The following is a 13265-nucleotide window of genomic DNA, read 5'->3' as shown; positions in this document are numbered from 1 at the left end:
AATTTTGTCGCTTAACTCAAAAGTTATCATACTAATCATTATTCTCAAGTCAATATTCTATCCAAATATACCAGGCCTTTAAAAAGTCCCTAATGAACATTAAATTCACTATCAAACCCTAAAATTTGACATTTTCACAATTTAATCCTAAAATCAAAATCTAACAAAAATCACTTTACAAACTCATCAAACAACACAATGAAAGCTCTAAATAAATGGTATTCATCATAAATATTCAAAATTCATCAATGACAACTTCAAAAATTTTTAATAGAAATAAAAAACGAATGTACGGATTAGCTGGACCTTGTTGCAACGATCTCAAAAATATAAAAATTACAAGAATTAAGTGAGAATTAAGCTCACAAGAATGAAAGAACCGAAGCTTGAAGCTCTCCTTAATGGTGAATTCAGCTAAGGTTGAAGAAAAATGAATAGGAAATGTTTAGTTTTACAATTTCTTTTACTTAATTTCAAGTTATTTACCATTTTGCCATTAATTACATAATAATTTTATCTTTTTCCTTACTAACGGCGTCCCACCACATTAATTAAGGCCTAATGACCATATAGCTCCTTTCTCAATTAATAATTAAGCCATTTAGTCACTAAATGCCTAATGACCATATAGCTCCTTTCTCAATTAATAATTAAGCCATTTAGTCACTAAATGCATTAATTAACAAATTTTACACCTTTTACAATTTAATCCTTTTTAATTAATTATCTATCTGAACATTAAAATTTCTTAAAGAAACTCTAATACAACCTTAATAACACTCCATAAATTTTTAATAAAATACTTACGGTTCATTTTAGAAAAATGAGGTCCCGATACCTAATTTTCTAAAACCACTTGACTTTAAAGTCATACCACTTGAATCTAATTGTTCTTTCAAATAACATAAATTACCAATTCAACATTTATTTTAATACCATATTTGACTCGTGAATATTAAATAATAGTATTTACAAACTTACTCGTTAGGTTTGTGGCACTGAAACTATTATTTTTGACACCACTGAAAAACGGGCTTTTACAACCTGATTTAACTTTTGAGGACGAACAGATGTCGAGGAAGGCACAAGATGGGGTGGAAGTTGTGAAGCCATTGGATTATTTCGTATACATTGTGCAAACGAATCATTCATCAATTGGAAGAAGGTATTACGATCTCCACTTCCCGGTAATTAAGATCCAAACATATCCTGGCTTGCTCCCTCATCGGAAGTTAGAGCATAACTTTCAACATCATCACTATTGACATGATTAAATTCGTCTACCATTGTAAATCTATAAAATAAAACATTGTAAGATTAGACTATGAGCATCACACAATTTTCAAGTTATTGTGGCATGCATTTCTAGACTCAATACACGCTGTGTTTAGTCCCAAAATTGACTAAACCATAACTATGATACCACTAAATGTAACACCCCTAACCCGTCACCTTCGTTGAATTAGGGTTACAAAGTATTACGACACATATTGAATCAAATGACAATATAAAAACATTCAAGTATTAATTTAAATATTAGGTAACTAAAACCAATCATCATTCATAGTATATATACAAACATGTACCTTATAGTGAGCTTATGAAACCTAAAAATTTATTTTAAAAAATAGGAATTAATTTGAAATAAAACAAAAAATATAGAAAAATTAAAAACAGGGGTCACACGGCCGAGTGACATAGGCCAGGTCGTACGACTCAAGGACATGGCTATGTGGCCAAACCTGTACAATTCAAAAATAGGGTCAGACAGTCGTGTCGCTCGACTGTGTGTAAATCAAAATAGGGTCACATTTGCAAAATAAGTATCCTATATACATGCCACAAGTAACCACAGTTCAAGATTTAAAAATCTACCGATGTCAAAAGATAGTAGGTGTGAGCTCTATTGATCCGATCAACATGCTTCGGTCATCCAAAATCTACAGAACAATATAACAGGAGTAAGTATATACAACACTTAGAAACCTCATACAATCCAATTCAATAACTTACCTTATTCATTTAATAGATAATTGCAAATAATTATTCAAACTAATATCCCTATCATGACAAAGTTCAATAATTCTGGATCAGTAAATAACGATAATACAGATAGTCATAATTCATATTTTGTCCACGTTAATAATACACTGTATATATTTTGATTTTCTGATGTAGCTTTGTAAAAGAACTCAAATACATAAGTACGGAAACATTTAATGCTCGTTCGAGATAGTCAGGTACAAAAATATATGTGTTAGGTTACCTGTCCGGACTAAACCATTGACAACACAGAAAAATAGCTTGGCAAGGGCTGTGTATACATGTAAGGTTACCAGTCCAGGTTAAACCTTTAAAACAACAACAGATTACTAGTCCAGGCTAAATCCATGTCACATGTATATCCGAGTCTGGAAAAAATAATAGAGCTCGGTCCAGATTGGGAATCATTTAGAAACCTTGTATTTGAGGCTTTTACTCGATCCATCGGAATCATCTAGAATTCATTTTACTTGTCAAGTGATTCAACTATCAGGAACTAATCGACAATTTTTCCTTTTCCTCGTACGTCATTCGTTCATTGAGATTCTTGATCTAAAGTATAGTTTAATTTAATTAAATCATTTCACATAACATAAACAATCAATTTTATACATTTAAACCCTTTTTATTCACATTTTACATATTTACCCCTAAACTTTATCCTTTATACAATTTAGTCCGTAAACCCAAAACTTTCAAACTTGAACTAAGCTAGCCGAATTTCTTGTAGTCCTTGAACAGCTTATATATTTCATAATTTCACGATATTATCATGAGATTTTACTACTTTAACAATTAAATCCTTAAACATCAAAATCACTAAAAATTACTTTATAAAATAATCCTATGTAGCTATCAAACTTATAAAACCATTATCAAACTTAAAATTTTTCAAAAATTCAACAATGGCACATTTCATAACGTTTAACATTTTTATGAATTAACCCTCAAGTTAGCTAGATTAAGCTACAACGATATTGAAAACATAAAATTTATTAAAAACGAGAACCAAAATCACTTACATGCACCCTAAGAACTTGGCCAAACCTTGAGCATGCTTAAAAATGGTGTAAATGGTGGTGGAAAAAACATGAGGAAGAAGATGACCACCTTTTCTTTTGTTTTTTGTTAACAAATTTACCCTCGAAGTTAACCTTAAATTCTAACCAATTTATAACATTAACCATCTAATATAAATACTAATGGTCTAATTACCATTTAAGACCATTAAATTAAGTTATTAAAGCTGTTAAACCCATTTTAACTAATAATAATAAACTTTTGTAGCTTTTATGATTTAGTCATTTTCACTTAATTAACCAGCTAAACATATTTTCTATCCAAATTTTAATATAAACTTGTGATACTCCTATAAAAAATAAATAAAAAATAAAATATTGACTCAATTGTTAGAATTATGGTCTCAAAACCACTATTTTTGACGCCGTTGAAAATTGAGATGTTACACATGACCTTGTTGCTTCTTCAGTGCTGAAAACAGTCACGAAAATTTGGAAATTTCATGAAAATTCAAAACTGGTAGATGACGCCACACAACTATGTGAACCACATGCGCATGTGGTTGGTTGTGTGCTAGGCCGTGTGGGCCCACACAGTCTAGACAAGTAGGGTGTGTTGGGCCTGTTTTGAGTGATTTGTTAGGCCTCGTTTGGGCTGATTTTGGGCTAACTTGGAATCTGATATGTAAGTAATTCTGTGTGTTTGTATAATGATATGATGATGTTTCCGGATAGTGAGATTCTGTAAATGCTATGATATCATGCATATGTTTTGTTAGTTAATATGTATGAGTACATGTGGCATGATCATTTGATACGTTATTGCATATGCATTGGGGTGGGTTATGAGAATGTGACAGAGGAAGTTGTGATTCTGGCAGTATATCTGCACTATCTGTTTGACAGTACAACTGCAAAATATATATTATTGTAGCCCAGTTGCATACTATTTGAGTGGCATACGACCACATATTTTTGTGATAGATGGATGGGTTCTTGTAGGCCTATTTGGTGTAATTGGTTGGACAAAGTTGGTGTATAGCGGATGGGGGTAGGATTATTCTGTTTGATTATGCTACGCTAAGCATATGTGACTTTTGATCCGTCTATTCTGATATATGCATTTAAGCATGTTTATGATGTGATTTATGCCTGTGGGCCAAGGCACACATTGAACTTTATAGCTCATTCTGTTTGTTTAAAATTTTTCAGGTAATCCTCAGACTTAGAATTTGGCGGCGCTTAAGAGCTCGGTTCGATTTTGTGTTTAACTCCTTTAGAAACTTTTATTTTTGATTTTATGGACTTATGGATTGTTTTTCGGACTTTAACTTTGGTTTTGAGATTTGTTAAATATTTTAGTTAGTTATTTTAAAAACTGGTATGATTTCTGATAATTTGAAATGAATGTATAATTTTCAAAGTTAAACAACTCGAAGAATTTTTTTCGCTGTAAAATTTTAATCGGGATTATGTGTTTAACAAAGCAAGTAACTAAAGTGTGATGATTTTATAAAAACCGAATTTTATAAGCATACGATTCAAAATTTCACCTAAAAATTTTATGAATGACAATCTTCCTACCAAAAAGTTGTGACGAGTTTTATAAAATCTACAATTTTTGGTTTTGGAATAAGATACATTTTGAAAATAAATGACTAAAGTTTCAATTTATTAATGTAACCTTCCAAAATCGACCATAACGTTTAGGTCAGGTTTGGGGTGTTACACCTTGCCTCAAACACTCTACAAACCATTCGAGTCTTAAAGACCAAAAAAGGATGGGTTTTTTTTTTAAATCAGACACATGCCTGATATTTAACAAGACTCCACCTTCAACTGAATTATATGTGGAGAACAACGAATCACCACCCTTGTGCTCGGCCACATCAACTACATCTGTAATTATTCGAAAGTGTTAGAACTAAAATTTGTGATCTCGTCGAACTTCTTCATAACGAAATTTGTCATTGACATCTTGAATGAGTCGATTTGTAGAAGTTGAACTTGACTTTGATACCAATTTGTTGGGGAACGACCCGTATAAACAACGAGATAATAAAGTGGAGAAGAACAAACACAAATATTTACGTGGAAAACTCCTTCGAAGAAGATAAAACCATGAGCAAAGGAGGCTTCGGCTTTTCACTAAATGAGTAAACACATGAGAGTACAATATGGAGAAAATAAACCTGAATGTACTAAACGTACAAAACCCAAACCTTGAAAACAAAACCCTAATTTGGGAACATAATTCTCTCCATAATTACCACAAAAAACTTTCTCAAACTCATATGTGACTACCTTTTGTCCCCTTAAAAGAAAAGCCCTTTCTAATTGGCACGTCTAAATCAGGGTTACAAAGGCCACGACTCTCCTTGTTGTGACGTCGCCCTTGCTCTTGCCTCAAGAGATTGTCGCCTCGTTTTGACGTCCTGATGACCCTCGTCGTGACGTCGGCCCTTGCCCGCCGCGTCGTCGCAATGTCACATATCTCCTCGTCATGACATCGCACACCTGTCTCCAATAAGTGCTTGCAAAACGTCCGATAAATACGAGACACACTCCACATTTGTTGATAGTGAAGTGGTTTAATTTTATAAGATAAATTAAGAGATTATATCTTTAATTGATGTTAAAAAATAAAAAAAATAGTCAAATAAGATACATGATATTTTTTTAACATTGCTTGTAATAAAAAAACCTCAAATTAAATAATAATTTATAATACAAATTATCATAAAATATTTTAAACATGATTATAATGTGATGATATGCATTAAAATGATATGAAAACATGAAATGCACTAGGACAAAAATTATGGGAGGAATCTTATGCAAAAGTTTGAATTTTTTTTTTCACATCTAAAAGAAAGAAAAAGGAAAATGAATATGATGATGGGTGAAAACGAAACAAGAGAAAAGGGATAGGCTAAAGTCGAAAGAATGTAAGAAATGAAATAATTATGTCAAAATATTTTTTAAAATACTAAAATATATAATTATGCATACTTTTTTTTCTTGGCAAATTTTGAATACTTCTAAGCTAAAATAATAATAATAATGCATAATTTAAGACTAAAAATGCTAATTGGGTCAAAATATTGATGGAAAATGCTAAAAAAGGAATTTTTAAGACAATGGTTGGTGAAGGCAATTACAAAAGATGAAACCGAACAACTGTCTATTTGCAGCGATGGGCCTGATGTTGTGACACTTTGAACATGTTTCAATTAAACAAAAAATTAAAGTAAAAAAAGTAAAAGTTGGGTCTTGAAGGTAAATTATAGGCAATGGAAACGAAAGAATGAAAAAAAAAACCCAGTTCTCTCTCATGTTGTTACTTAGAGACACAGTTTGTGAGTTTTGAGACAGATCTTATGGCCAAGCAAAATGCTTTATATAAGAAACAAATAAATACCCAAACCCCAGACTAGCACTTCTTGTGTTTTTTTCTGTCTTTTCTCTTTCATTGCATGAGGCAGGGGCCATGATTGTGTGAACCAGACAAAGCTTTCCTTACTGTCCAAACCTATCTTCTTCAGCTACCTTGTTCTTTTTCTTTTACACTTTACATCTTTCTTGCCATTTTTTTTATTAGACCCGTGAAGGTTAAAAAAAAAAACAAAGGGTAATGCTTGGTTGGTGGTCTAGTGAAATGAGTGATCTTTATTTTCCCCGGAAAGTGAGGAAAAGTGTGAGAAACTAAGTATAGGAAAAATACCCAGCAGATTTTGACTTTCACTCTTTTTCATATTTTCCCCTTCTCTGTTCTTTTAACATTTTAAGAGGAAATGAGGAAGCATGGATGGCAGCTTCCTTATCATCCTCTCCAGGTATTTTTTGTTTTTGGTTCTTTGTTACTATTTCCATTTTTATGTAAAATTGCTGAGCTTTTTTGTTGTTCCAATTCTGGGTAATTTAGCAAAGTTTTCGGTTTTTTTTTACTTATTTTTGCAAAGGTGGTGGCTGTTGCTGTGTTCTTGGCACTTGGATTTGCATTCTATGTGTTCTTTGCTCCTTTTGTTGGGAAGAAGATGTTTCAATACATTGTGATGGGAATCTATACTCCTCTTGTAAGCCATTTCAACATTTGTCCTTTTATTTTATTTTTATTTTCTAGTAGGTGGAAGAATTGAGATCTATGTTTTCTTTGCCTGTTGGTCTCTCTGATTCATTTATTTTCCCTCTAATCTAAGGGTCCTTTCCTTTTTCTAAATCTGTTTTTTTCTTTTGGTTGTTTTATCTTATGGAGTCTCTCAAGCATATCATCAACTTGTGACTTTAGCTGATAAGGGCAATTGTCTTTTAGCCATTGTTCCTTTTAGGAGGCATTGATTCTATACAAGAGTTTCAAATTTCATCCATTAAAGGATTATTAGTGGCTAAATTTCTTCTGGTTAACAGCTGGTCTTATGGCTCTTCCTTTTTGGAGCATGAATTCTTTTAATGATAGTTTAATTGCTTCGCATATTGGCTCATAAATGTTTTATATTACCTTTAGGAAATGTTAAATTATGAACTGCTGAACTGTTATCACAGCAAACACAGAGATCTGAAACTTTAAGACAGTTTGTTTGATAGTTCTCATAAGTTATAAAATACTCGAGAACATTTGGGCAAGTCCATGCTATCGGGGACTGGGGTACTTACTGACAATTCTAGATAATGCTAGGTTGATGAACTTTCTCTTAAAGAAATATTTCACACAAAGAAGTTAGGCGTCTATGATGTTATCTGCTGACTGGAATTTGTAAACTGAGAAGTGTTCTCTCTTAAAGTCTATATATAATAGTAGTAAAGACTGTGTTTATTTACTGTAATAGCATATGGCCTAATTGAGTCTAGCTCAGGAGAACTGTGGTTGGTGATTTTGTGGGGGCAGAATGCAGATTGGATGGTTAGAAGTAAGTTAGCTTTTCTTTGAACTTGAAGGATATGCTGTTTAAAGTACATATTGGCATTTTAGATGATTACAGTTAGTACATCAGACACAAATCGTCCGCTTTAAGATGGCTCTTTAGAATGAAATTGGTGTACGGTTTGAAATGCATTCATGGAGGTCATGAAATATGCTAACGCTTTAGGTGCTAAGTGTGCATGGTTTAGTCATTTCCCTTGTCTTGTCTACAAGTCATAGTTGATCTTATTATTCGATTAAAATGTGGGTGGTTGAGTCATTTCCCAAGTCTTGTCTACAAGTCATAAGTAAATCATAATACAATCTAACCGAAGCATGCAAGGTTGAGTCATTTCCCGAGTCTTGTCCACAAGTAATAATTAATGGCACTATAATGCTGCATATAATAGCAAGCTATATTTGACATCCATTGTGGTTCTCTCTTTTATTGTATTTGATGTGTCATTATCACCTTGGAACTTTAGTGACAATATTCTCCTTTTAGATTACATGTTGCTTTGGCCTATATATTTGGTGTGCGGCAGCTGATCCTGCAGATCCAGGAGTTTTTAAGTCAAAAAAGTACCTCAAAATTCCTGAAAATGGAAAGCATTCTGGACCAAAGGATTCTAAATTAGGTGGGGATTCAACTACATCATTGCATGACGACAATGCTACTTCAGTTGGAGGAAAATTTCTGGAAAAGGATGCAGCAGCTACACATGAAACCTTGAAAAACATGAGCCTTAGAACTGATAGAAACAATGCTTCATCGAAGCAATCGTCTTGTTTCCTATGGATTTTTTTCCCTTGTGCTTTTATCTGCAAGTGCTGTAGCTCAAACGAAGAATCTTCTGAACAACAAATGAGTGAAGATGGCATGTTCTATTGCAGTTTGTGTGAAGTTGAGGTAAAGTAGCATTTGGTATCTTTTAAGTTACATTGTTTCCTTTTTCTCCTTTATCTGATGAATATTCCATTACATTCCTTATGTTGACATAGCTTAAGAGGGGAAAAAAGATAGCTCCATAGTCTATGATTGCATATAACTATGCCTAGTTGATCAAATATGAATTTGAAGAGAAGGGACATGAATCTTGCGTTGCATGAGTTTTAAGACTTATGCTATTTTGTCTTGACATCGTGGATAGCTTATCTTTATTAAGTTTATTATTTTTGGCAGGTTTTCAAATACAGCAAGCACTGCAGAGTCTGCGACAAATGTGTTGACCGTTTCGATCATCACTGCAGGGTACTGCTGCATATTCATTTGTTGGATACTTTTTCCACTTCATCAATGATGCTGCTAATGCTTGTTTTATTCAATTGGGTTGTTTTTTTTAGTGGCTCAACAATTGCATCGGCCAAAGGAACTACCGGCAATTTTTTGCTCTCATGGTTTCGACTCTTCTATTGGTAAGCACGTTCTTCATCTTCGCTGTTCATATCAGATCAGAATCATCATATTACAACATGTAATACTTATGTTCCTTTTGAGATCCTGGATTCTTCAGCCAACTCCTTCCTTACAGGCATCTTAGATCTTGATCTTTGAGAACAATAATACTACTAAGCTTCTTGTTTTGTAATCAATAAACAAATTTTCGTACTTTTACTGCTAAATCGGGACCTTGCAATTTGCCTCTATTATCTTGTCATTGTATCTTATATATCAAAAGACACATCCATGAATATTACCTATTCCATATAACATCATGAGTGACTCCGCAGTTGCCAGAAATGAAGAAATCCCAGAGTAAGCCTTTTATTTTCTAGTCATTTTCATTTTAACTGACTATTGACAGGTCTATACATGATTTGTCCACCTTGGACTTGAGATTGCAGCTTATTCTACAATGGTCAACCGGAATCCTTGTACTTATCTGCTGTTTCATCGATCGGAAGCAGTTTTCTACTGATATTGCAACGAAGTTAGGAAGCAGTTTCTCTTTGGTTCCATTTGTTATTGTGGTTGTAAGTGTTGTGCCAATATTTATCTTAATTTTTTATTTCCTGGCACTGTTCAATGCATGCATTACTGATCCTGAATTTTCTTTAACTTTAGCATTTATGAGATCATCAAACAAATCTATAATTACTAGCATCTTTCAATTCAAGGCATTAAGCTAAGCAGTAAGTTCTTACTTTTACAGGCATTGTGCACCATTTTGGCTATGGTTGCTACGCTACCTATTGCACAGCTTTTATTCTTTCACATTCTACTCATGAAAAAGGCAAGCCTTTCAACTTTTTTTTCCCGCTAACATGTGAAGGATGATTCTATTTTATTTCTTTGCTTCCTTAAGTTGAATCCTAACAAGTACTAAAATGTGAAGAAAGGGGAAAGAAAAGAAATCTAATTAGCTAATTTGGTAATTCCTGAATGTGCCTCAGGGAATCAGCACATATGATTATATAATAGCTTTACGGGAGCAGGAGCAAGAGCAACAAGGTATTGGTGGTCACCAGAGTCCACAAATGTCCCCGGCTAGCTCACTTACTGGATTAAGTAGTGCTAGTTCCTTTTCTACTTTTCATAGGGGTGCATGGTGTACACCACCACGGCTGTTCCTCGAAGATCAGGTAATTTTGAAAAATTATTCCTTGTCAGGAGAATTAGTACAGATGTTGAATTGTATATTGTATAAATAGTTTACTTTTAGCTGAATCACTGAAGCTGAGAGATGTTTGTGTAATTGGTGCTAGTTCGATGTTGTTCCTCCCGATACTGGATCTGTGAGTTCATATGGGAAAAAAATGGTAGGAGAGGAACCTATCAAGAAGAAGAATCCGGGAGCAGTTAAGATCAGTCCGTGGACATTGGCACGGTTAAATGCAGAAGATGTTTCAAAAGCTGCAGCTGAAGCAAGGAAAAAGTCCAAAATCCTGCAGCCTGTTGTGAGACGGGAAACCTCTTCCGGGCTAGAAGCAGAAAGTAGCTTTGGAAGCAGTGGCCGACAAGTGTTCTCAAGAGCTGATAGCAGAAGACGAGCATCTAAGCGAGTGCGTCTCCCAGCTGACCTACCCATGGATCCCTTAATGACCATTTCTGCTAAAGACACATCAAGTAGTTTGGCACCTCTTCAACTGGAAGCACGAAGCGCTTTCCAAACCAGTCGAGCAATGTCAAGCTATGCTGGGATTGTTGCCTCTTCTCCTGAGAGCAGTTTAGACTCGCCAGATATTCATCCATTTCGGGTCTCCTCATCGGGAGCTGAAGAATCAAGAAGGCTAACAAGTTTATCTTCTGTCAATATGGCTGTTCCAAAGGGATTTCCTTTATCAAGGTCTACTAGTGACGGGTATGAAGCATCAGGTGGGGAAGACAGTGATCGAGTTCCTTCGAGAATTATCGAGACATCAACAAACTGGAGCAACGTTCTTTTCGATTCCGAACAGGATGATAGTATCGTTAAACTAAAAGCACCATCTTCATCCAGCCAGGCTAACATTAGAATGCTGTGACTGATCATGATCGATGAAGTTAGTCGATTCTGGTTCTGAAGCTCATTCTTTAATTTATGGGACTAAGAATTTCAAGTACCAGAGTGATAATCCTAATTCAATTGGTTTGGGACTTTGAATATGTGAAGAGATGACAATGGCTGTAAAGGCAACTCTGATTTCCGTCGAGGCAAGACTAGCTACCGGTGTTTCATCGGTTCTTGCATTTAGGATGACAAGGAAGAAGAAAAGGTATTTAATATGTACTTTCTGTAATACTCCATTGTACTAACTGTTGAACATTCCTAAACTTTTGGGGAAAAAATGTGCAAATTTTATAGATAATCCAGGTTACATCCATTCTTAATGTTTCATAATGTGTGCCTTAACTAACAAGCTAAACAATTTTCTTACAAATGCAAAGGGAATCATCATTAACCAACTCAAAAATGTATATCCTTTTTATTTTAACGTACAACACTGAAGCATTTGTTTTACATTGTTCATACATCTGTCTTTTCATCTATACCAAGTAAAACTAGAAAACGATAAACATAACAGCAACAACAAAACAAAACAGAAGATAAAAGGAAACTCAGTTTCCTGTGTTCATCAAGCATTAAACGATTGAAACAACATAAGGAACATTCACTTTCCCATCATCAACAGGCAAACTTACATACTGTGTAGCAAATTCTTCATCAAGCTCTCCATGTAGAGCCTTGGCATATATATAGAAAACTGTATTTGCAGCCAAACCATGAAGCATAAGCAACATGTAGAAGCAGGAAGTGGAGACAATATTCATAACAAATGTCCAACTTGTCCATTTATCACCAGCTGGATCCCTCAGTCTTTGAATTGAGAGCCAGGTATTACACGCAATGAAGAAGCCGAAAAACAGCATCATCTTAAAAGCAACCCCTTTCATTCCTTTAACTAGATTTCGACTTCGCTTTAATGGTTCAAGTCCCCAGCTTGATTCAACTACTACGATAGCTTGAGCAAATATCCAGTTCAGTTGGAGATAAGTTATAGTAGACGTGAAAATGATCACATAGACAAGGATAAGTAAGATGAAAGTAGGTGAAGAGTAAAATTGGGTTGCTTTGATTAATGCAAAAAAGACCAAAACAATAACTAAACTGATTCCATAAACGATAAACTGGGTTACAAGGGAAGTCAAGAGGAGAGGGAAGAAGGAAGTGGAAGCTGCCTTAAAAGAGGATAAAAGGTTGAGGGGTCGACCGTAAAAGCCGTGGAAAACGCTGTAAGTGATGGAACCGATAGCGAAGAAAGAAAAGATGGAGAGGATGAGGGTGTAAAGGAGATTGAAGATGGGGAGTTTAATGGGGAAGATGGGGGGATTTTGTTCAAGGAAGCTGAGGTGGGATTCAATGGTGGGAGAGAAGTGTTGATAGATGAAGGGATAAATGGATAAAAAACAAGAGGAAGGGAGGAGAAAGAGGACTGTGAGAGCTTGGAAGTGGCCACTGTGGGCTTTGAGTATGCGCCTGGATTCGGATAGGATGGTCCAGAGGTCGATTTTTGACGGCGGAGATGGTGGAGGCGTTGCCATGGCGGAAAATGGAGGAGGAGATGATCATGGCAGATCAAATGAAGGTGATCTGAATTTATAATGGATGCATGGAGAGAAGTATAGTCAACTCAAATGGATGTCCGTCTGTATACGGCATTTCTGGTCTACTTTTTTTAGGGTGTGATTAATTCCAGTGGAATTCTTCAAACAATTTTTCTTCCAACTTTAAAACATTAAGTAATAATTAGATATTTTCATTTGCTTGTATATTAGCTTCAACATTAAGGGTCCCATTGATTCGAAAAATTATTTTCAATTA

The 13265-nt window shown here is 34.6% G+C and overlaps 2 protein-coding genes across 2 annotated transcripts; one reads left to right on the top strand and one right to left on the bottom strand.

The window, feature by feature from the left end:
- Positions 1-6357: 6357 nt before the first annotated feature.
- Positions 6358-11766, top strand: LOC107920100 (probable protein S-acyltransferase 22). Its single transcript, XM_016849622.2, has 9 exons — positions 6358-6898; positions 7025-7138; positions 8468-8872; positions 9146-9214; positions 9307-9378; positions 9808-9936; positions 10116-10196; positions 10357-10545; positions 10669-11766. Exons 1-9 carry the CDS (start codon positions 6857-6859, stop codon positions 11425-11427), a joined length of 1860 nt encoding a protein of 619 aa, XP_016705111.2. The 5' UTR covers positions 6358-6856; the 3' UTR covers positions 11428-11766.
- A 259-nt stretch (positions 11767-12025) lies between these two features.
- Positions 12026-12985, bottom strand: LOC107920101 (uncharacterized). The gene has a single exon (XM_016849623.2). The coding sequence runs from the start codon at positions 12983-12985 to the stop codon at positions 12026-12028; it is 960 nt and encodes a 319-aa protein (XP_016705112.1).
- Positions 12986-13265: the final 280 nt, after the last annotated feature.

The sequence above is a fragment of the Gossypium hirsutum genome, chromosome D13 (assembly GCF_007990345.1).
Source record: "Gossypium hirsutum isolate 1008001.06 chromosome D13, Gossypium_hirsutum_v2.1, whole genome shotgun sequence".
NCBI classification, from domain to species: domain Eukaryota; kingdom Viridiplantae; phylum Streptophyta; class Magnoliopsida; order Malvales; family Malvaceae; genus Gossypium; species Gossypium hirsutum.
This window is presented reverse-complemented; position numbering and strand designations above follow the sequence as displayed.